Below are 21,962 nucleotides of genomic sequence, written 5' to 3'. Positions count from 1 at the left end.
TATTCAACAACAGATTAGGCAAATTCATGAACAAAAATGTAACACTCACAGAGAACCAATTTGGTTACAGAGCCAACATTTCAACATTTCAACATCAATGGTATTGATTAATTAATACTGTATCTTAATAAACAAATTAGAATGGTATAGCATCAGATAATTGGTTTTGAACTGGGTAAGAAGCTATTTAACCAACAGAAAGCAATATGTAAAGATATGTGAAAATATATCAACAGTGCTAAATATAATGTATGTTGCGGCGAACCCAAAGGATCAACACTGGGACCAAAATTGTAAAATTTGTATATAAATAACATTTGTAAAGTTACAAAGGACTTAAAGTTAGTACTATTTGTAGACAACACAACTGCATTTTGTTCAGGAGAGAACACACACAAGCTACTGCAAACAATAACAGAAAAAATTAAAGAGATGGTTTGACAAAAACAGACAATCTTTGAATCAATCTGGTAACAGTAGAAGAGAAAGTTAAACACAAATACAAATAGACCGAGTAGACATTGAAGGAGTAAAAGAAACCACATTTTGGGGTGTAATAATAGATGATAAAATTAACTGGAAATCTCATATAGAAAATATACATAAAGTAGCAAAAAAGATTTTAATAATAAATAAAGCAAAATATGTTCTGGACCAAAGATCACTCCATACTCTCTACTGCTCGCTAGTGTTACCATATCTGAGTTATTGTGTAGAAATATGGGGAAACAACTACAAAAGTACAATTCATTCACTAACTGTGTCACAAAAAAGATCAGTTAGGATAATACATAATGTTGGATGTAGAGAACATACACAACATGTATTTATTGAATTAAAAATATTGAAATTCAACGACTTGGTGCATTTGCAAACAGCTAAAATTATGTACAAAGCAAACTATAACCTGCTACCCTAGAATGTACAACAATTCTTCTCAACAAAAGAGGAGAAATAACCTTGGAGGAAAACATAACTTAAAACGACCCCGAAGGGAATAAGCGGTAGAAAATGGATGGATGGATGTAAGTTGTGTCTTGGATCAAAGATCCCGTCTACTGCCCAAAACAACAATTAAAATCTGCCTGGTTAGCCTTTGTGTATGTCACGTGTGCCTTCCTTAGGTGTACAGCTCCACTAATGGACATTGGAGTGTTACTTTCAAAGGCAAAATTAAAGTATTGCTAGAAACATACTTTTATATGGGACTTTATTGTATTATATGTATAGTACATGTTCCAAAAAGAAAAAAGCATGAAACACAGTATATTTAAATATAAAAAATTTAAAAAAGGGAATAAATATTCAATATAAGATCATTAAATGAAATCTATTTTGGTTACGCCATCATGAGCGCAATACAAGGTTGTAAAAGTTTCAACTACAATTCTAAATAAGATGTCAAAAGCAAACTGAAATCAAATACACACAGCTTAAAGATTGATCAATACCTATTTAAATTTAGTAATACATAAATATGATGATTTATCAAAATATAAAAGAAATATACCTGAATAGAACGCTCATGATGGTTACACCAAAAAGTAACGCTTTGAATCGCGTTTTTCCAAGTTTTTGGGGCATTTTTATGCTATTTTCAAGCATCTCATTATTATCGTTGATTTGAAATGGTCAAACTAATGCATATTATATATGCATGCCCTAGTAAACAAAACAAAAAGTCATATTTATTTTGATTGTTACATTTTGAAGTACATTTGTGCAGGTGGGTGCGAATGTACCCATTACCAGAGCTGTACACTGTTTACTGCTATGTTGTTATTATGCTGTTTGTTACTCATGTATGTTATGTTACAGCTATTTAAAATAGTTTTGTCAATTTGTTCTGGCCTGAAATAAATTGGCCCTTTGAAAGATATCTTTGTCTTTGTGTGTTGTATGTAGACCACATTGCTTAGCAGAGTTCAGTGATGCAAATGCATGCCAAGTTGATCAACACATTGTATTATTCTCCAGTGCAATAACAGTACTGAAATGAAGGCTAAAAGGCCATTAATGGGAGCTTTAAAAAAAATATATATATATGTAAAAAGTAACTAAATAGTTACTTTTCACAGCAACGCATTACTTTTTGGTGTAAGTAACTGAGTTAGTAACTGAGTTACTTTTGAAATAAAGTAACTAGTAACTGTAACTAGTTACTGGTTTTCAGTAACTAACCCAACACTGTTAGTAACTGCTGTGAAGTAGAAAGGAGGTAGGGTTGAATACGCTTTGTTTTTCCTACTCCTTTTCAAACATGTTGCATGGAGAAAAAAGAAGAAAATGTGTATAATATGTGATGTGTTGTACTGAAACTTTATACAGTTCGAAATAAATGTAACTTAACCTAACCTAACCAAACTACAACAACAAAAATTTTAGATTTTAAGCATCCGCATGTAGGAACTTTACTAAAAACTTGTTTTGTTTTTTTCCACCATTAAGATTTTGTATTCCAACCGCATTAAAGCCTACCTTCCTTTGAACACAAAGTCCTGTTGGTTCCTACCAGAGGAACTTGGCCAATTAAATGAACTACAAAGGCAGTAGTAGAACGCTGCCATTACCGCCAGATAAAACAAAAAGATGAGCAGGCTGCTTTGTCTGTGATTGTGGTGCTCTTTAGGAAGGGAAAAAAAAAAAGATTTTTGCGTTTAGCCCTCAAGTCCACGGCGTGCTCAGCTCCATAACTCCTTTGTAGATCCCCAGTGGTACTCGAGGCCAGGCTGTATTAAGAGAGGATCACTTCATCACTTCTGCCTGTGATTGCACAACAGCTCTGACCTGAATTGCAAGACGCTCTGCGTGAAAGCGAGCCACGCCACTTCAATCTGCATGTATCGCAACCTTGCACTTTGTGCATTTTGTGCATTTGCGTACGAAGACGACTCCTCTACTGTATTTATTTGGTCTCAACTTACAAACACCGGTCAAAGATCCCCTCGATGACAAGAGTGATCTCATGTTTTTGAGGACTAACAACTAAAAACACTAGTCAAAGCTCTTCAATTTGACAAGATCATTTTTATGAACTGACCAATCAGAGGTTGGGTCCTTAGAGTCCCCCGTTTATCTTGTATTTCATCATTATCGCAAGACATTTTGGACAATTCCCTGTTCAAGTTAAGGCGTGTGTCCCTGAGACAAGGCTGAGTGACACATCCATCTTCCCTGGCCGGGAGAGGCGGGGCATTGGCAGGTGTCTCATGCATGAAGAAGAGAGCGCTGCCTGCTTATTAGTAAGAGATTGCATCGTCTCTCCGTCTCAGTCTGATGAAGGACACCGTCTCCTCCGGGGATGAGAATTCCCAGACTTCAATCGGGTGACGCCGTCCGATGCGTACAGATGAACTGCGTGTTAAATGTTTGATACTTTTAGCAGTTATCATTGTTAGCTTGGCTAGCCCTCCAAATTATTAAACAAGTATTTTTGCAGTTAGTCTTTAAAAACAGAGGATCTTTGACTAGCAGGAGGTCCTTAAAAACTGCAGAAATTCTCTGTCACATTTGGAACCTTTAACTGGCGTTTTTTCCTTAAAAACAGCAAAACCCTTCTGTAATGGAGGAGCTAAGACAAGAGTGTTTCTGCAAAAGTTAATACAGCTGAGCAACACCTGCCATATTAAGTATCTTTACTGGTGTTTTTGCAGAAAGTTCTAAAAAAAACAGCAGCGCGTTCCTGTTAGGATCTTTAACAAGTAATTTAGCGGAAAGTGCTTGAAAACAGCAGAACATTCTTGTCAAAAAGAGGGAGACAAGTGTTTTTGCAGCAGATCATTCCTGACACTATATTTGTATATGTATATGTCTGAAGCCTGCATTACACTATATTTTTACACTTTACACTTATTTTTAAACCAACTGTAAATTCCGGACTATACGCAGCTACTTTTTTCCTAAACTTTGAACTAGGGATGTCCGATATATCGGCCGATAAATGCGTTAAAATGTAATATCGTAAATTATCGGTATCGGTTTTTTTATTATCTGTATCGTTTTTCTTTTTTTTAATGTTTATTAAATCAACATAAAAAACTCAAGATACACTTACAATTAGTGCACCAACCCAAAAAACCTCCCTCCCCCCATTTATTTCTGTTATCAATATTCTGGTTCCTACATTATATATCAATATATATCAATACAGTCTGCAAGGGATACAGTCTGCAAGCACCCATGATTGTGCGTGCTGCTGGTCCACTAATAGTACTAACCTTTAACAGTTAATTTTACTCATTTTCATTAATTACTAGTTTCCCTGTAACTGTTTTTATATTGTTTTACTTTCTTTTTTATTCAAGAAAATGTTTTTAATATAGTTATCTTATTTTATTATTTTTTTTAAAACGTACCTTATCTTCACCATACATGGTTGTCCAAATTAGGCATAATAATGTGTTAATTCCACAACTGCATATATCGGTTGATATTGGTATCGGTTGACATCGGTATCGGTAATTAAAGAGTTGGACAATATCGGAATATCGGATATCGGCAAAAAGCCATTATCGGACATCCCTACTTTGAACTAGGGCTGAACGATTTATCGTTTTCAGATCGAAATTGCGATTTCAGAAGTCTCAATCTTGAGATCGTGAAGGCTTCGGTTTTAGACGAACGTTATTTAGCTCTCCTGGCTGACATGTCTGTTGTGTATATGCAGCCTGCTCGTGCTACTCTCATGCCTTGTCAAACTCACCAATCAGAAGTGGTAAACTACTTGTGAGCAGGGCATGCCGTCACGCTAACCAATCAGAGGCGGCCATTGACGAGGCTACCGCGTACACGCCCACTAACAACTTTGGTGAAGAAACAAACGTCCTGGAGGAAATGGCTGCTGCCGCCGGGTCAGAAGTGGAGGAGGATTTAGTTTTAATACAGAAGAAGAGCAGCACGTCTGTCATTTGGGACTACTTCGGTTTCGAAACTTCAGATGTGCATCAGAAACAGGTACTTTGTAAAACTTGTCGGGCCAAAGTCGCCACATCCCAAGGCAACACGACTAATTTATTCCGGCACTTGAAAAATCACCACCGGCAGTTACACGACGAATGTATGACCAAAAAGTCCGGTGAAAAGTCAACCCCGAGCGATTCAGCCCATTGTAGCAAACATACCACAATTACAGCGTCGCTCATGTCTTAAACCATCAAAGGTTGACATGCTAGTTTTCTTGACCAAAAATCTGTGAAGAGTGATGTAGAGATGTCAGGGAAGCAAGTATTATTGTTAAAGTACTTTTTAGATTGTGTTTGTTCTGCACTTTACCCTGACTTGTGGTGTCAGTTTTTGTAAAAAAAAAAAAGATAAATGCTAGTTTTCAGGAATATTATGTTCTATTGTTAACAGAATAGATGTGCAATATTTGGGTGCTGCTAAGCGGTAAATGAATGACCCACCTATTTTAATGTCTGACATATTTTTCAGAAGGGCAGAGGTTGGGTCATTTTGTTTTTGTAATAGTATTTTCTTTATTACCATTACTTTTCAATTTCACTTTAAAATATTGTTCAGGTTTCTTCCAGGGTTGAATAAAGTACTTGAATTGCTGCTATAGATGTTGATAGGCTAGCTCTCTTGAGCCATAAAAGACTGACCTACCTACTTGAGTATAAGACTGTTTACATAAGGTCAGGATCCTTTTTTTCCTTTATTGAAGTTGTTGAATTTTGTTTTTCTTATTATATATTAAGCATTGCTTTTTGTGTTGGAATTGTTTTGTATTTTATTTAACTTAAACTTTTTTATTTATCTTAACATAATTAAGGTTTTTGTACTGGTTTTAGTTCTTTAGTTTTAATAACTGCTGTTGGTCAAGAACTTTGGAGAATGTACATGCATGTTTCTTAATAAATACATGTTTGAAGCAATTCTTACCTTTTAGTATTCATCCTTGCATTACATAGCATTTAATGTTTTCATGGTATATCATTTTTTGTCATGTTTTAAATCTGTTACTGTTACTGAAGCTTGATTTGAAAAGAAATCGTGAGTCAAAATCGAAATCGCAATTTCTGTCAGAAAAATCGTGATCAGATTTTTTCCTGAAATCGTTCAGCCCTACTTTGAACCCTGCGGCTTATAAAACGGAGCAGCTAATTTATGGATTTTTCTTCACAACTGGCAATGACAAAAATAATATTAAAAAAATAAATAAATAAAACACTTACAGCGTAGTGTGGCGCCATCTTTTGGACGAATTTGCTCACTGCAGGTGTTGCAGTCTCGTATTTATCGATCATGTTTTGGTTTTTTTCAACAGGCGTGCAGTTCAGTATTCAAGCCATTTGTAGCGTTTCTAATCGTATGGATTCTTCAATCGTCACTTTAAGCAACGTTTATAAGTTTTATAGCATAACTAAAACTGTTTATACTTAACTGTCCCATGTGTGGTGTCTGTAGGAGTGTTTTCATGCATATTTGTATGTGCTATCATAATGTAATGACGCTGGCGTCCTCAGCGTTAGTTAATATGCTAACACATTTACGAGTGTCTGTGTTACTATCATTAACTTACAACGGCATTATTTTTGTATTGTGTCAGTTTCACAAATTCCTCAGTAAACTCACCAAGACGTCACTGTGGAGTTATTCAGTCTGTTCAGCTGATTGGAGAGCTAGTGGGTCCATGATGATGACTTATGTTTTGTTTGATCAGCCGTTTTACTGCCATGTTACATGAAACGATTACAGTATGTAAATAAACATGTACAGAATTGTTCTGTGTAAATACAGTAACCCTCTGCACAACGCATATATCTGCGGCTTATAGTGCAGTGCGGCTAATACATGGGAAAAATCTTCTTAAATGTAGTGGGTGCAGCTTACATCCCGCAACTTATATATGTGATCTATAGCCCGGAAAATACGGTATATGTCTAAAAATGTGCAATACCTGTTTTACACAGTGCATCTGGCAAATTCACCATGTAAATATTGCCTATGTTGTACATATATCATAGTAGTCTTACTTGGTACTTTTGTTAATTCTATTGCTTATTTTATTACAGTGCTTATTTTTTATTAGCTCTATCTTATATTTCTAACATTGTATACATTAAGAGCGAAGGTAACACCTAAATTACCCCCAGGCGTTAAAAGTATTCTGATTCGGATATAAATGGTCTTTGACTTGGGTTTATGCAGAAAGTGCTTAAAAACAGCAGAAAATTATTGTCATATAGAGTATCTCTGACTTTTGTTTTTGCAGAAGGTGCTTAAATACATCAGTGCGTTCTTGTCACAGAGAGGATCTTTGGCTAGTATGTTTGCAGTAAGAGCTTAATAACAGCAGCGCATAGAGCAGTGGTCCCCAACCTTTTTGTAACTGCGGACCGGTCAACGCTTGAAAATTTGTCACACGGACCGGGGGGGTATGGTATTTATTATTATTTTTATTTATTTTTTAGTCATAAAAAAAATACAATCATGTGTGCTTACGGACTGTATCCCTGCAGACTGTATTGATCTATATTGATATATAATGTAGGAACCAGATATATTAATAACAGAAAGAAGCAACCCTTTTGTGCGAATGAGTGTGAATGAGTGTAAATGGGGGAGGGAGGTTTTTTGGGTTGGTGCACTAATTGCAAGTGTATCTTGTGTTTTTTATGTTGATTTAATAAAATTATTTTCATTTTTTTATCATTTTTTTTAATTTCTTGTGTGGCCCGGTACCATTCGATCCACGGACCGGTACCGGGCCGTGGCCCGGTGGTTGGGGACCACTGATATAGAGGATCTTTAGTGTTTTTGCAGGAAGTGCATAAAAAAACAGCATAACGTTCCAATTATATAGATGATTTTTGACTTGTGTTTTTGCAGAGGGTGCCTAAAAACAGCAGATCAGTCTTTCCATATAGAAGATCTTTAACTTGTGTTTTTGCGGTGGGTGTTTAAAAACAGCACTGTGTTCCCATCATCGAGGAATTTCAAAAAGTATTTGTGCAGTAAGGGCTTAAAAACAGTGGAGCTTGACCAACGTATAGACGACATGTGCACATTTCACATGTTTTACTTGCAAGCATGCAGGAGGTCTTTCTGATACATTAAGCATTCATCATAGTTAAGCCTAACCTGCGGTCCAAATAGTTATTTTTATGTTTCACGATATGAGGACGGAAGTAAACATCATTCTTTATTACACCTTCAGCATTACCTGCTAAAAATATCCCTGAAACCCCCCCAGCGGAGGTGGGACAAGGCATGCGCTGTGACGTTTTTGATCATCTTCTTAGTACGACACTTTGGCTGAGGAAGCACTTTTTTTTTTTTTTTTACCACTGCAGACATTTTTTTTTTTAAACCTAAGGAGTTATTCAAATCTTTTCATATCACTGTCAGAAAAAAAAAGTTTATGAAGCCATCAAATTAATAAATCTGACCTGTTAGCCTGCGAGGGCTTGTCAAATAGCAGCATTACAGCTTCTCAAGGTACGTGAGAGTGAGAGCTCTATTGATTGGTTTCTTTCTGTGGTGAGAGGACACACTTCACCTCCTGTTATTAAAGGCAAGGTGCTGGCCAGAGGATGTTGTCCACTTTTTGTCAGGCTTTTATTAGTAATTCATCAGATTAAATGTGGTCATTGAGAGGATCTTTGAATTGCGTTTTTGTTGTACAAAACCCAAAACCATGCAGTGAAGTTGCCACGTTGTGTAATTCGTAAATAAAAACAGAATACAATGATTTGCAAATCCTTTTTAACTTATATTCAATTGAATAGACTGCAAAGACAATATATTTAATGCTTGAACTGAGAAACGTTATTATTTTTTGCAAATAATCATTAACTTAGAATTTAATAGCAACACATTGCAAAAAAGTTGGCACAGGGGCATGTTCACCACTGTGTCACATGGCCTTTCCTTTTAACAACACACAGTAAACGTTTGGGAACTGAGGAGACCAATTTTTGAAGCTTTTCAGGTGGAATTTTTTCCATTTCTTGCTTGATGTACAGCTTAAGTTATTCAACAGTCCGGGGTCTTCGTTGTCGAATTTTACGCTTCATAATGTGCCACATATTTTCAATGGGAGACAGGTCTTGACTATAGGTTGAAAATGATCTGGAAATCATTATATTCTGTTTTTATTTACGATTTACACATCGTGCCAACTTCGCTGGTTATGGGTTTTGTAGATCAGGGTGTCAAACGTACAGCCTGCAGGCTATATCAGGCCTACAAACAAGTTTAATCTGGCCCGCGGCCTGCAAGATCAGTTTGATAAATAAAAAAATTAGCTGTCCTAAATGTGTCCACTGGATGTCGCATTAGCAATTCAAGTGTAGCCCACGTCACATATCACACCGTTTAAAGATGATGTGTCAGCTGACTTTAAGCACCCTCTGTATTAGCACAGGTGCAAGCACTCAGCTGCTCCTGTTGTGGCTGGCAGAAGATGGCGGCAATATGGACGCACAATACCTCATTTCATTTTAAATTATCCACTCAGAGGATAAAAATAACATAACGGTAAAGTGCAAAGACTTAAGTCAACTTGACCATCATCTTTGTAGTTAGAGTTCTATGCAGCGCTCGCAATTGGTTAACGGCATGATGTGCAACCTGAACTCCATTGTAAACATGTGTGTTTCTATATTTGTTGTGTTGGTTCTATTTAATTTCATACTTAAATCTACCATGTTCACATTGGTTAAGCTTGTAGTTTTCTTACCTTGATGTTGGCTGTAGTGTCATTTTGATAACTGTTTTGTTTATATCATAATTGTAATATTTGAATGATTATAAATTAATGTGCTGTGGCAGTATGCGGATTTGACCAATGCGGCGGTTTGAGGAAACACTTGATTGCTTTTCCAAACGTTTTTAATTAACTGCCAACATGGAAATTCAGAACAGGAAGGGCTTAAAGTGTATGGCTTTGTAAAAACACTGAGACAAAGTCTAAGTTCATTGTGTTCTTCGCGGCATTTTTGAAACTGCACCAATTTTTTTCTTGATAATTTTCACCTAAGTTGAAGTGTTTTGCCAAGAGGATTATTTGTACAATGTATATTTTCAGAATGTGCTTCTATTTTTGACAAAGGTAAGACAAATAAAAAAATCTGAAGTTGTCTTTGTTTTTAAGTTTTAAAGCCATGATCTTAGCAGTCCGGCGTACGTGGGAATAGATTTTCCTCCATGCGGCGCCTGAGCTAAAATGAGTTTGACACCCCTGTTGTAGATCATAAAAAACAGCAGAGCGCTCTGTCTAGCATTTGACTAGCACGAGCTAGCTGATTGGTTAAAACTGCCTTTTTAAGTGTTTTTGTATGGGGTCTGACGAGTTCCTGATGAATGTATGTATTTACAGTTTTTTTTGTTTGCTTTTCACATTTTTGATGCTATGCCAGTTTAATATTTGACAATACATCTGATGTCATAATTCATGTAGTATTAAAAGCAGCAAAGCGCTCATAACCTGGCAAACACAAGCAGAAGTCCGCAGCTTGTCAGGCTTTTATTGACGATTCATTGCATGTGATGTATGAAATGAAAACATGACTCCAAAGGCCTTACATCAATTTGTGTAGATGACAGTTTGTGTATTTTAGCAGAGAATAAAAGCTCCCAGCTGTCTGTCTTATCCTGACATTTTCACAGCAGCCTGATCTTTGCCTTGTCACGGTCAGCGGGATGCTTCGCTACCCAGCAAAAACCCAATGTACCGGCTCGCTGAGTCTAATCAAAATAAAGAAAAAAAAGACAACATCTCAGCTTCTCAGGATGGATGGACAAAATAGTGACACTTGTACTTCGCATGTTTTGGTCTACCCTTGTTTAACACTAGAATACTCCAATGTGATGGTACTATTTAGTAGGCCTGGGCAATATCGACTCAAAACTAAATCTCAGATTTTTTCCAAAGAAATTCATTTTATGATCATTTCCATTTTTTTCCCCAATTTTTTAAGAAATCAATAAATACAAATGACTAGCAGTTTGAAAATGAAACAAACAATGCCATAACTTACAGTGGTACATGGCATGGACACATACAAACAATAAGCACATATAAACAATAAGCACATATAAATTGCAGTTTAGTTAGAATACTTGTCAAAAAACTAAATTAAGAGAACATTTCTGTCTTGAATAAAATAATTTTGTAAACAAAAAATGGAGCATTGCACATGCATGTAGATAATTAATCTCCAATATTGAGATATATAAAGTGCACACTTAAGTCTTCTGTCTTGAATAAAATACTTCTGCCAATAAAAATGTAGCATGCAGATAAAAAGTAAACTCCAACGTTGACAGGGCTTTATAGTAAGTGGGTAATCGCAGGATTTTTAACCACGTCTTTAGCGACCGCTTTAGTGATTGTTCATCATGGCGGAGCAAGACGAGAAAAAAATCCATTCAAAATGTTTTAAATCAACAAAAATACACAAATTCATCGATAAATTTGATTTATCACGCAGGCTTCCTACTTAGCGAAAAAAAATAGTATCCAGAGACCAGACAGACGTTCAATATTATATTTGTTTGGGAGATGGAAGAAGTGTACAAATAGGGCGGGTTTTTGGTTGGATGGTAAATGCCTACAATTGATTGGATGGATTTATCAATGGGTGGTTAGAAGGGTTAGAGCAGGGGTGTCAAACTCATTTTCAATGAGGGCCACATCAAAATTATGGTTGCCCCGCATTTCCACTGGATGCGTAACGGCTGCAGGATGGCAACGGACTCTTTCCGTTTCCATCTACTGGCGGGCCCACTGCCGACGGCGCCGCCATTCCGTTCCCGCGCTCAATATATGCAGCGCTTCTATTTCTGCCGGTTGCTGCAACACGGCGGATCAATTTAGATTAAAAAAAATTGCTTGTGTGAAACAGGAAGTCATGTATAAACACAAAATCAATTATCTGGTTTATTTTCAAAATAAAATACTCCGTGTTCAAGGCGGATCGTATTTTTTTAATTTCAAATGTCCTGATGAGCGGGGACTTGTCAATGGTTTTCAGATGTAATCATTGACACAAATATGCTGATTCTGGACGTCCAAAATCAAAGAATCATATTACAGGTATATCCTGGACAACTGTTTGGGGCCTGGGTCAAATACCAGCTGATACAGGGGCCGGGGTACCACAGGAGCAGTTAGTGGGAGTTGAATGAGATGCGTGTGTGTGTGTGTGTGTGTGTGTGTGTGTGTGTGTGTGTGTGTGTGTGTGTGTGTGTGTGTGTGTGTGTGTGTGTGTGTGTGTGTGTGTGTGTGTGTGTGTGTGTGTGTACGTTACAATGCTTGCCAGGGATGTTGTTACTGTTGCTACACTATAGAATAAATAAAGTTGTGGTTCTGCACTGCAAAACTGTCGTCTATTCCATGTGTCGAGTCAAGTGAGTGCTGTCACAGATGCCCGCCTTTGGGTATTGATGAACGGCAAAGATTGAGACGCACAGAGTTGCTGTTCAGCAAATATTGTGTAACTTGAATGGCCAGGACCAATATGTTTTGCTTCTGCTGCTCTGGAAGGTCAGAATAAACTGTGTGTGGTTCACTTAACAACAACTCCCCTTATCACGTGATTCTGCGCGGAATCGCAAGATCTCGCAAAAATCTGCGCTACTTTGATGCGCCGCAAAAATGCGCATCAGAACAGTATTGGGGATTGGCGGAGAGCGGAGATCTTTTGTAGCAGCGCAGATCAGCAGCTGCTACGCATCCATTGGAGATCCAATGTAACCGCAACAGTAACAGTCAATATATATGAATACAAACATATTTCACATATGTTATATAGCAACACTTTTGTATTTCTTGTTTTCCTGAAATATTGATAAATAATTTGCATTAACATCGCAGGTCAAGGTGACAAGCAGATATATATGTGTATATATATACACACATATATATATATATATATATATATATATATATATATATATATATATATATATATATATATATATATATATATATATATATATATATATATATATATATGTATACACATATATATATATATATATATACACACACATATATATATATACATATACATACATATATATATACATATATATATATACATACATACATACATACATACATACATATATATATATATATATATATATATATATATATATATATATATATATATATATACATACATACATACATACATACATATATATATGTATATATATGTATATATATATATATATATATATATATATACATATACATACATACATACATACATACATATATATACACATATATATATATATATATATATATATATATATATATATATGCACATACACACATATATATATATTTTTCAAAACCAATACAAAACTTTTTTTTTTTTTTTTAAAGAGCTTGTTAGAGCTTTGTGTTATTAGCATCAACATTTCAACATTGATTGGTACATTTACACTCGTTTGCTCTTTTATAAATTTTTTATGGGTAATTTTTGAAGTAATAGTAACAATGTGCTGCAGGTCGTTAAAAAAATTAGCTGGGGGGGCCGCCAATGTCCCCCCTGGGCTACACTTTAGACCCCCTGGCGTAGAACATAAGCATTGTTCTCTCAAAATTAAAAGAACAAATACATTTAACTACCAAGTGCTTTATTATTTCCGGCCTTTCAAAGGCCACATACAGATGTGGATGGCCACAAAAAAATTGTGACTGGTCACATAAAATTAAGTGACAGGCCAGATTTGGCCCCTGTGCCTTGAGTTTGACTTTGGTAGGTTAGTAATAAAGGTGTATAGTGGATTAGGGTAAGTGGTTGTTGTTTGGTTGACTGGACGGTTGGATGGATGGGCTTTGGGTGTGAGTGTTTGGGTGGGTGGTCAAAATCTATGTGTGGTTAGAAGGATTCATACTGTAAGTCAGTGGTAGAGTGGCTGCAATGATTTAGGTGCTTAGGGGCTGGTGTTTGGGTGGGTGGCAAAGAGGGCATGGCCACTCTAAATACACGCTGTACAATGCAAAAAAAGACAAAGAAAAAAGCACTCATTAGCATGCTAGGCTCAAATACAACAGGTGTCAGGGGTACCTATGGCATATTCAACTGCAGGTAAGTTTGATTTTAACATAGCCGAAACGCCTATTTAAATCATGCATCGTGATTGACCTCTTTTGAAGCGGCAGCAATTCAAAGGGGGATCCTGACCTGTCAAAGATGATTTGTTTCAAACGTCGACAAGAGTGGCTCAACTCGAACTCTCTTGATGAGAAAAGTGGGCAAGGCTAAAAAGCAAGTAAAAATAACTGAAAACCAGAAATAAAATAAAGTATGTGCTCTTTGCAGGAAGTAGTTTTTTTTACATTTACATTTCATTTTTCAACTGTGCATATAAGCTAAATTTGCCTTTTTCTACAATACTTTTATAGTACTTTTGCAAGATCTGAATACAGGTTCCTCAATTACGCTGTTTTTTTTTCTATCCACAATTTAATGAGTTTGCCTTTTCCAGGAAGTGGCATTCTTCGCGTTTGATGCTTTGCTAGTTTTGAATTTGGATTTTATTACAGTGAGTATAGTATTTGCATTAACATACATTGCAGATTTTATGTTGTTATTTTGACGATTGAATAACGTTATCCACCCAAAAACCCCAATGCCACACTGACAAGGTGGATCCATGTGAGAAAAGTTGTTAAAACTGAAGGAAATCCTTTTTGTGGTGTATGAATGAAGAAAAACACAGCTATAACCAAAACAGTGGATACAGTCATTCTTCCACCAAGCCCTACCCACTTTGTCAAGCTGTCAAATTACGCAGCAGCACCAGGGAGAAAAATCAAGCCTGAGACCTGCGAAAAAGCTGGATAATCTACTATGAAGTCTTCGTGAAGAATGACAATTGTCAGCGCGCGGGTGGTAATATTAAATTGTGATGTTTTCCAAGATCTATATCAATGTGCAAAAAATGGAAAGAAATCACTGGAAATAATGCAAGAAACAGCACACTTGAAGAGACAGTCATATATATATATATATATATATATATATATATATATATATATATATATATATATATATATATATATACATATATTTATATATATATATATATATATATATATTAGTATTATTATTTTTATTTTATTTTTTTACTGAACAAACTTTTTTTTTCATGAGTTGAACTCAAAGATCTAAAATGTTTACTACATACAAAAAAAACATTATTCCTCTCAAATACTGTTCACACATCTGTCTAAATCTGTGTTAGTGAGCACCTCTTTGTCAAGATAATCCATCCCACCTCACAGGTGTGACATATCAAAATGCGGATTAAACAGCATGATTATTGAACAGGTGTGCCTTAGGCAATGTCTACACTAAGCCGGATAACCCCTTAAACAAATAATTATTTAGCCTAAGCCCATTTTCAGCCACACTAAACTATCATTTAAGGTTCCCCTCCTCGGACAATTTTTTTACACGGGTAAGTGTGCCGTGTATTTCTTGAATCTCCAGCACTTAGCTTTGTATGGACTCATTGATCGTTTACAAACTGAGTTCGGAGAGGAAGTGACGCCAAAAAGACTGCGCCCTACACAGGAAGTGACGTCAGAAAGAACGCGCCACAGCCACCTTCATAAGAAAGCGGTTTCGTAACTTGGAGCTATGCACTGGAAATATGAAGGCGAGTCATCCAGACATGCCCGTGTTTCTCCTTCTGTCTGTACAGATGCTTGTGGAAATCACACAAGAATACCTTAAGAGAAAGCGATTGCAGTTATTTTGGATACAACACTTCTCAGACTGCAAGAGAACTTTCGAATGTCGAGGTCAGCTGTGATTCTACTTAGCGAAAAACTTTGTCCATTTGTTGAAGAATGAGAACGAGAATGCGGGCTCCCGTGGATGTGATATAATAGGTAGCGTGTGCTTTGTATTACCTGGCCGTCGAGGGAAAACTACGGAAAACAGCGAATGCTTTTGGACTGGCAAAGCAGACTGTATCAGTTATTGTCTGCCATGTATGTCGTGGACTCAACGTCTAGGTCCAGAGTATATAAAGTCACCAAAAGCGAATGGACAATGAAGGTGAAGGCAAAAGAGTGAGGACTGTCCTGACCAGATATTTAGATCCCTAGTTTGATTGATGTAAAATGTTCTTTATCACATTGTTTACGTGTTTAATAAAGATTTGATTAATTTCTGATGTCTCAGGTGTGATTCACTACAATAGGGCCCCACAGCACACTGTATTCCAGTTAATTGAAATACTACAACACTGAATATTGTTCAGATAAGTTAAATTTAAGAACTTGCACACAAAGCAACACTGGAGGTGACTATGACGTGTGCATTTTCCGCGCATGCGTATTAGGTCGCGTTGCGCCGGCGGACGGAGGGGGGAGAGGGTCTTAAACAGTGACATTGTTGTGTGTGGACACGGATAAGGTTAGGTGGAATTTACCCTGGATAGCCTTTTCCGGCTTAGAGTAAACGGGGCCTTAGGCTGCCCACCATAAAAGGTCACTCTAAAATGTGCAGTTTTGCTTGATTGGGGTCTGGGGGCGGTCAGAAAAGCCGTCAGTATCTGGTGTGACCACCATTGCCTCATGCAGTGCAACACATCTCCTTCACATAGAGTTGATCAGGTTGTTGATTGTGACCTGTGGAATCTTAGTCCAATCCTCTTCAATGGATGTGCCAAGTTGCTGGATATTGGCAGGAACTCTCCCTCTTCTTTCTTTAAAATAAGAAAAACAAAAGCCAAGTGCAACAAGGGAAAAGGCAATTGAAAAACATTCAAGAAAAATAACAAAATACAATCAGCATTCTCGCCTGTGTTTTTTTTTTTTTTTTTTTTTTTTTTAAACAACAATTAGGGTGAATTCCAATTAGGGTGGATTCCACAGTCCTTCACATAGTGCTTTCAAGAGCACTAGGGATGATGCCCCCTTTTTCGTCAGACAGTCAGCTAGTTGGGCTTTTGTCACTGACCAGAGCACCTTTTTGATTGTTTTACTCTGAATGAGCTCCTTGATCCCGCTTATATCCAACCGAAGTCTCTTCTCTGTGACCTGTTTAGTGGACTTAAGGGCATCATAAAGAGAGTGATTGTCAGTCACACAGACCAACGTGGGAGCATTTAATTTGGTGGTCCCAGTAGTGAGCTCCGAAAAAAGAGTAGAAAGGAAAATAGCATTGTCTATTCCATCCGACATAGCGAGTGTCTCTCCCGCAAGGGTGCTCCGCACCACACGCCTGATCCTCTTAGATTGCCAACAGAGAGGAGAAAACTTCCCGTTTTCCCCCATGAGAGTGATCAATGTCCCTCCTTGAGTACCTCCATCAGGCAAGTTTCCCAGCGAGGCATCACTGAAAACAGTCAAGTTCAAAGCATCACTATTACCCAAATGTTGAAATTTCAGAGTAACCTTTCCTGCTTTAAGTTTACGAATCACCTTATTTGCATCATGAATGGACTGCACAGTAGCATTTTTCAGAATAGATGCCAAAATACAAGCGTCAAACATAACATCAGGTCTAGTTTGTTTTGCAACCCAAAGAATTTGTCCTATTTTTGATCTCAGCTGCTCTCTTTCCGTTTCACTAAGAGCTGAATCTCTCTGTATAGCACGTGCTGGCTGCATGTTTATGGGTTGCATGTTGTCAATATAGTCCTGCTGATTCATCTCAATTACACCATTTACAGTGGCAATGTCCATTCCTACATAGCAGAAATTATCATGTTCCTCACGTCCCACACGGAACGCACACTTCAGTCGAGGAATCACATCAGTTACAAAGTTTTGTGAACCTGCCCAGAGAAAATCATCCACATGACATGCAAGTACCCCTTTAACTTTGCATTGTTCATCCAACCAATAAAAGACTGCAGGATCCACTTGTGACACTTTACCACTTGTGCTCAGCATTATTTCTTTCACTCTATTATACCAATAAAGTGATGCATCAGCAAGACCATATACACATTTCTTAAGTTTCCATAGCACCCCTTTACTGTTTGCTTCTGGGGGGGGTTGAACATGAATGTCCCTTGATAACTCCATGCCTTGCAAAAAGGCAGATTTAATGTCCATAGAATGGACCTTCCACTGATTTTGGCTAATCACTGCTAGCAATAACCTCAGGGATTCAGAAGCACAGGTTGGTGAATCTTTTTGCAACTGTTGGATATTGAACTCTTCAAAACCCCTGGCTACAAGTCTAGCTTTAGGCACAATACCGTTCTCAGTTTCTTTTAGACTACAGACCCAACGGGTGGAAACACATCTTTGGCCTGTATCTTCAACTTCTTCAAAAACATTATTATTGTTCCAGTTTTCAATCTCTATTTGTTTAGCTTCATCAAATGATATGTCTTTTGTTATAAGTACATCAGCATCCATGACTTCTGAATCGGACTCAATGCTGAGACTATTCACACGTGACAGATCAACAGCTTCTTTTTGACCATGACTCCCATCATTTTCAATAAATTGCAGGTTATACCAATTTTTATACCCTCCTGTGGCTTTGCCTGCTCTACCTAGGACTTTTGCTTTACATAGAACACTTTCATCACTTTTCATAAAGGTTACAGTATGTCCCGCTTTTACCTTGACACTGGACACAGGAATAACAGGGTTATCATTATAGACATTGTGCTCCATTTGAGTTTGAATTACATCATTATGAGTCACTAACGAATGAGCTCCCTCTCCTGCATTGGACTCTCTGTCACTTTCCTGTTCGTTATCAGCATCTGTGTTTTGTGTACTGAATGAGCCACCTGTGGCTCTGTTCACTACATCTGTGTTTTCACTGTCTGCTGCTTGATTCTGTACAATTATCTCACTGTTTGTGTCATCGAGAACCTCACTTTGAGCAGTTGTGTGTAACTTATTAAGCCTCAAGTGATGTACTCTAACAAGGATACCACCATGTCTTACAAATACAACAGCCCCATCCTGACCAATAACTACCCCTGGTCCCTTCCACTCTGTACTGTCAGCTCGTTTGTAATAGACCTTGTCTCCTGTCTCATATTTTTCATCTGTGGATCTGAGCTGCTTACGTAACGCTCTCCTTATTCTCTCTGAACATTCAGCTTCAGTGAAAGCCTTCCTAGAAGCATGCAACACTGATATGTGTTGTCCTACCCTTGCACTAACAGTAGTGCCTTCGAGTGCAGGTAGTTTATCAATTAATACAGAGGGAAGGTTAGGGTTTTGACCAAATACCAGTTGATGTGGGCTATAACCATGAACACTGTGCATACAGTTCTTAGCCATAAGAGCCCAGTCTAGGGCAGTGTGCCAGTCACATCCATTTTCCCGTTTCACCTTCAGTAGGATGTCGGTGAGAGTCTGATTGTGTCTCTCCAACAGCCCGTTGCTCCAGGGACTGTATCCTGCTGTTGTCCTCGTCTCGATGTTGAAGTTTTCGGCCATGTCACGAAACTCTTCATTATTGAACTCTCCACCGTTGTCGCTGTACAAAATACGAGGAGGGCCGTGAACACTTATCCATGTGTGGATGAGGGCGTTGACCATTTCAGAGGCCTTCTTTGTCTTCACAATGCTTCCTGCACTGAACCGGGTGAATTGGTCGATCACATGTAGATACCACACTCCTGGCTCCAACTCATGCAGGTCCACCGCCACCGTCTCATTATATTCGGTAGCTAGAGGCAGACCAACAGCTGGCCTCGGCTTCGCTTTGCTGTATCTCTGACATATGTCACAATCATGCACTATTTGTTGCAAAATAGTGAGGCAGTCCTTGTCTTTATTACCCGAGCTTTGAATTAGCCTCTGCAGCCTGTCTGCAGATGCGTGGCCAAACTGTTTGTGTAGCTTGAGAAGGATTTTGCGCTTTTCGGCTGAAGACATGTTTTCTGTCACTGTCAGGACTTCATCTTCAGCTGTCGCTGCAAGTATCACGTCATCTTTCATTTGCTGTGTTGTGCTGTTTTTGTCTCTTATGTCCACACAGTAGTGTCCTGAGCTGGTGAACTCAAGAGGAATCTGCTGTTTAAACATCACTGCTCTGTCATTCTCCATATCTAAAACAGTTCCTGCCTTCTTCAGTGAGGACTTACTCAGCAGCAGTGGAATGTCAGCGTTGACCACTTCTGTCTCAATGTGACATTTTGTTTGTCCTATTTTGGCAGGTAGTTTCACTTTTCTGGTGGAATATACTAAGTTGCCATCTCCAAAACGAAATGGTCTTGAACTGGTGTTTTCTGTCCTCATCATTTTGTCTGTCTGCTCTTGACTGAGACAACTAACATAACTGTCAAGCCATTTCTCCCCACATACTGTACGAGTGCATGCCGTGTCTATGATGGCTGATCCCAGGGATTCAGTTATGAAAATCTCAGCGTCAGACATAGGGTCATTTGTCAACAACGTTATGTTAACTTCTTCTACATTTTCGTCTTCTGTTAGTCTTACTTGTTCGTTCTTCTTGTAAGGACAGTCCTTGGCCCAATGAAATGTGCTTTGACAAACGGCACATCTTGAACGCTTACCGAACTTATCCAATGGGTTGGTGCCCGGCAACGGTGTCCTTTCACTCTTCTGTTGAAACGTGTTCCGTCTTCCCTGTCCTTGTCGTTGTCGTTGTTCAGTGAAGAAAGCTGCATCTTGGTTTAGTTGAATCCCGTGCGACAAACCTGGCGCCGTTTTCGCTCCAAAAATCCGCTTGAGTGCCGACTTCATGGACGCAAACTTTAGGTCGGGGCACGCCGTTAGTGCAAGTTGTCTGTTTTTCTCATCGAGGCAGGCCGTGTCCAACAACTTGAAGGCTAACACAGCATCTGGAAGCGCCATGTCGTACTTTTTAATTCGGTTGTATCGCTGCTCAAAGTCAATTATGTAGTCTGCCATTGAAACGGAACTGTCTTTCATTAAACGATCAAACTGGTAATACGCTTCGTACGCGCGGTCCTTTTCTTCTTGCTGAAACACACCGTCCAGTTTTGCTAGTAATGTCGCCATACCAGTGTCTTTGTCCAAGTCGTCTGCTGGTATCTCCATATCCTTGGCTCGTCCTTCCAGACCCAAAGCCACAGCAAGCGCCTGCTTCTTCTTGTCGAGTTCGGTAACTCGTGCCCATATGTTAACTTCATTTTTCCAACATTCATACGGCCTGGTTTCGTCAAACTTCGGCGGTACTCTGTAGTTCGCAGCCATCTTCAAACCATCCTCTGCTACCAATGTTGATATAGACTTAGTAGACACAACGTATATTAAGTATATTGAGTTTTATTCAGACACTGAGGCAGCCAACATGTCAACATAGTTCCCTCCATCTTGTGCCATATCCCAGCAGCCCCCACTGCCCCGCCTCCAGCATGAATAGCCGTAAAGGGGAACATAAAACTGTCGTAAAGTGTTCATTGGAGAACAACACACGTTAACAGGAACTGGAACACGCTGTCGTATAAGCCAATCCACATTATCCCAAACGGGTGACATGTCTGGTGACTATGCAGGCCATTCAAGAAGCGGGAGGTTTTCAGCTTACAGGAATTGTGTACAGATCCTTGCAACATGGGGCTGTGCATTGTCATGCTGCAACATGAGGTGATGGTTTCGGGTGAATGGCACAACAATGGGCCTCAGGATCCCGTCACGGTATCTCTGTGCATTCAAAATGCCATCAATAAAATTGCCAATAACATAACCCATCCCACTATGGGCCACTTGATTCACAACATTGACATCAGCAAACTGCTCTCCTACACAACACCACACATGCTGTCGGCAATCTGCGCTGAACAGTGACAACCGGTATTCATCCGTGAAGAGAAGACCTCTCCATTGTGCCAAACACCATCGCATGTGAGCATTTTCCCACTCAAGTCTGTTACGACTACAAACTGCAGTCAAGTCAAGACCCCGATGAGGACGACGAGCATGCAGATGAGCTTCCCTGAGATGGTTTCTCACAATTTGTGCAGGAATTATTTGTTTATGTAAACCAATTGTTGCAGCAGCTGTCTGGGTGGCTGGT

At 38.4% G+C, this 21,962-nt stretch overlaps 2 protein-coding genes across 50 annotated transcripts in view; both read right to left on the bottom strand.

Annotated features, from left to right (window-relative positions):
* The window catches only part of LOC133661813 (receptor-type tyrosine-protein phosphatase delta-like), a 660,250-nt gene that overhangs the window by 574,779 nt on the left and 63,509 nt on the right, over positions 1–21,962 (bottom strand). The window lies entirely within an intron of this gene.
* Positions 16,677–20,838, bottom strand: LOC133661812 (uncharacterized). Its single transcript, XM_062065280.1, has 2 exons — positions 19,286–20,838; positions 16,677–17,315 (listed from the first exon to the last, which is right to left on the bottom strand). The coding sequence occupies exons 1-2, from the start codon at positions 20,831–20,833 to the stop codon at positions 17,313–17,315; spliced, it is 1,551 nt and encodes a 516-aa protein (XP_061921264.1). The 5' UTR covers positions 20,834–20,838; the 3' UTR covers positions 16,677–17,312.

This window comes from Entelurus aequoreus, linkage group LG12, assembly GCF_033978785.1.
Source record: "Entelurus aequoreus isolate RoL-2023_Sb linkage group LG12, RoL_Eaeq_v1.1, whole genome shotgun sequence".
NCBI classification, from domain to species: Eukaryota; Metazoa; Chordata; class Actinopteri; order Syngnathiformes; family Syngnathidae; genus Entelurus; species Entelurus aequoreus.
The sequence above is the reverse complement of the archived record's forward strand: the minus strand, read 5'-3'. Positions and strand labels throughout refer to the sequence as shown.

Excerpts from the sequence above, each read along its gene's own strand:
- LOC133661812 (XM_062065280.1), bottom strand. The coding sequence starts at position 20,833 with ATGGCAGACTACATAATTGACTTTGAGCAGCGATACAACCGAATTAAA.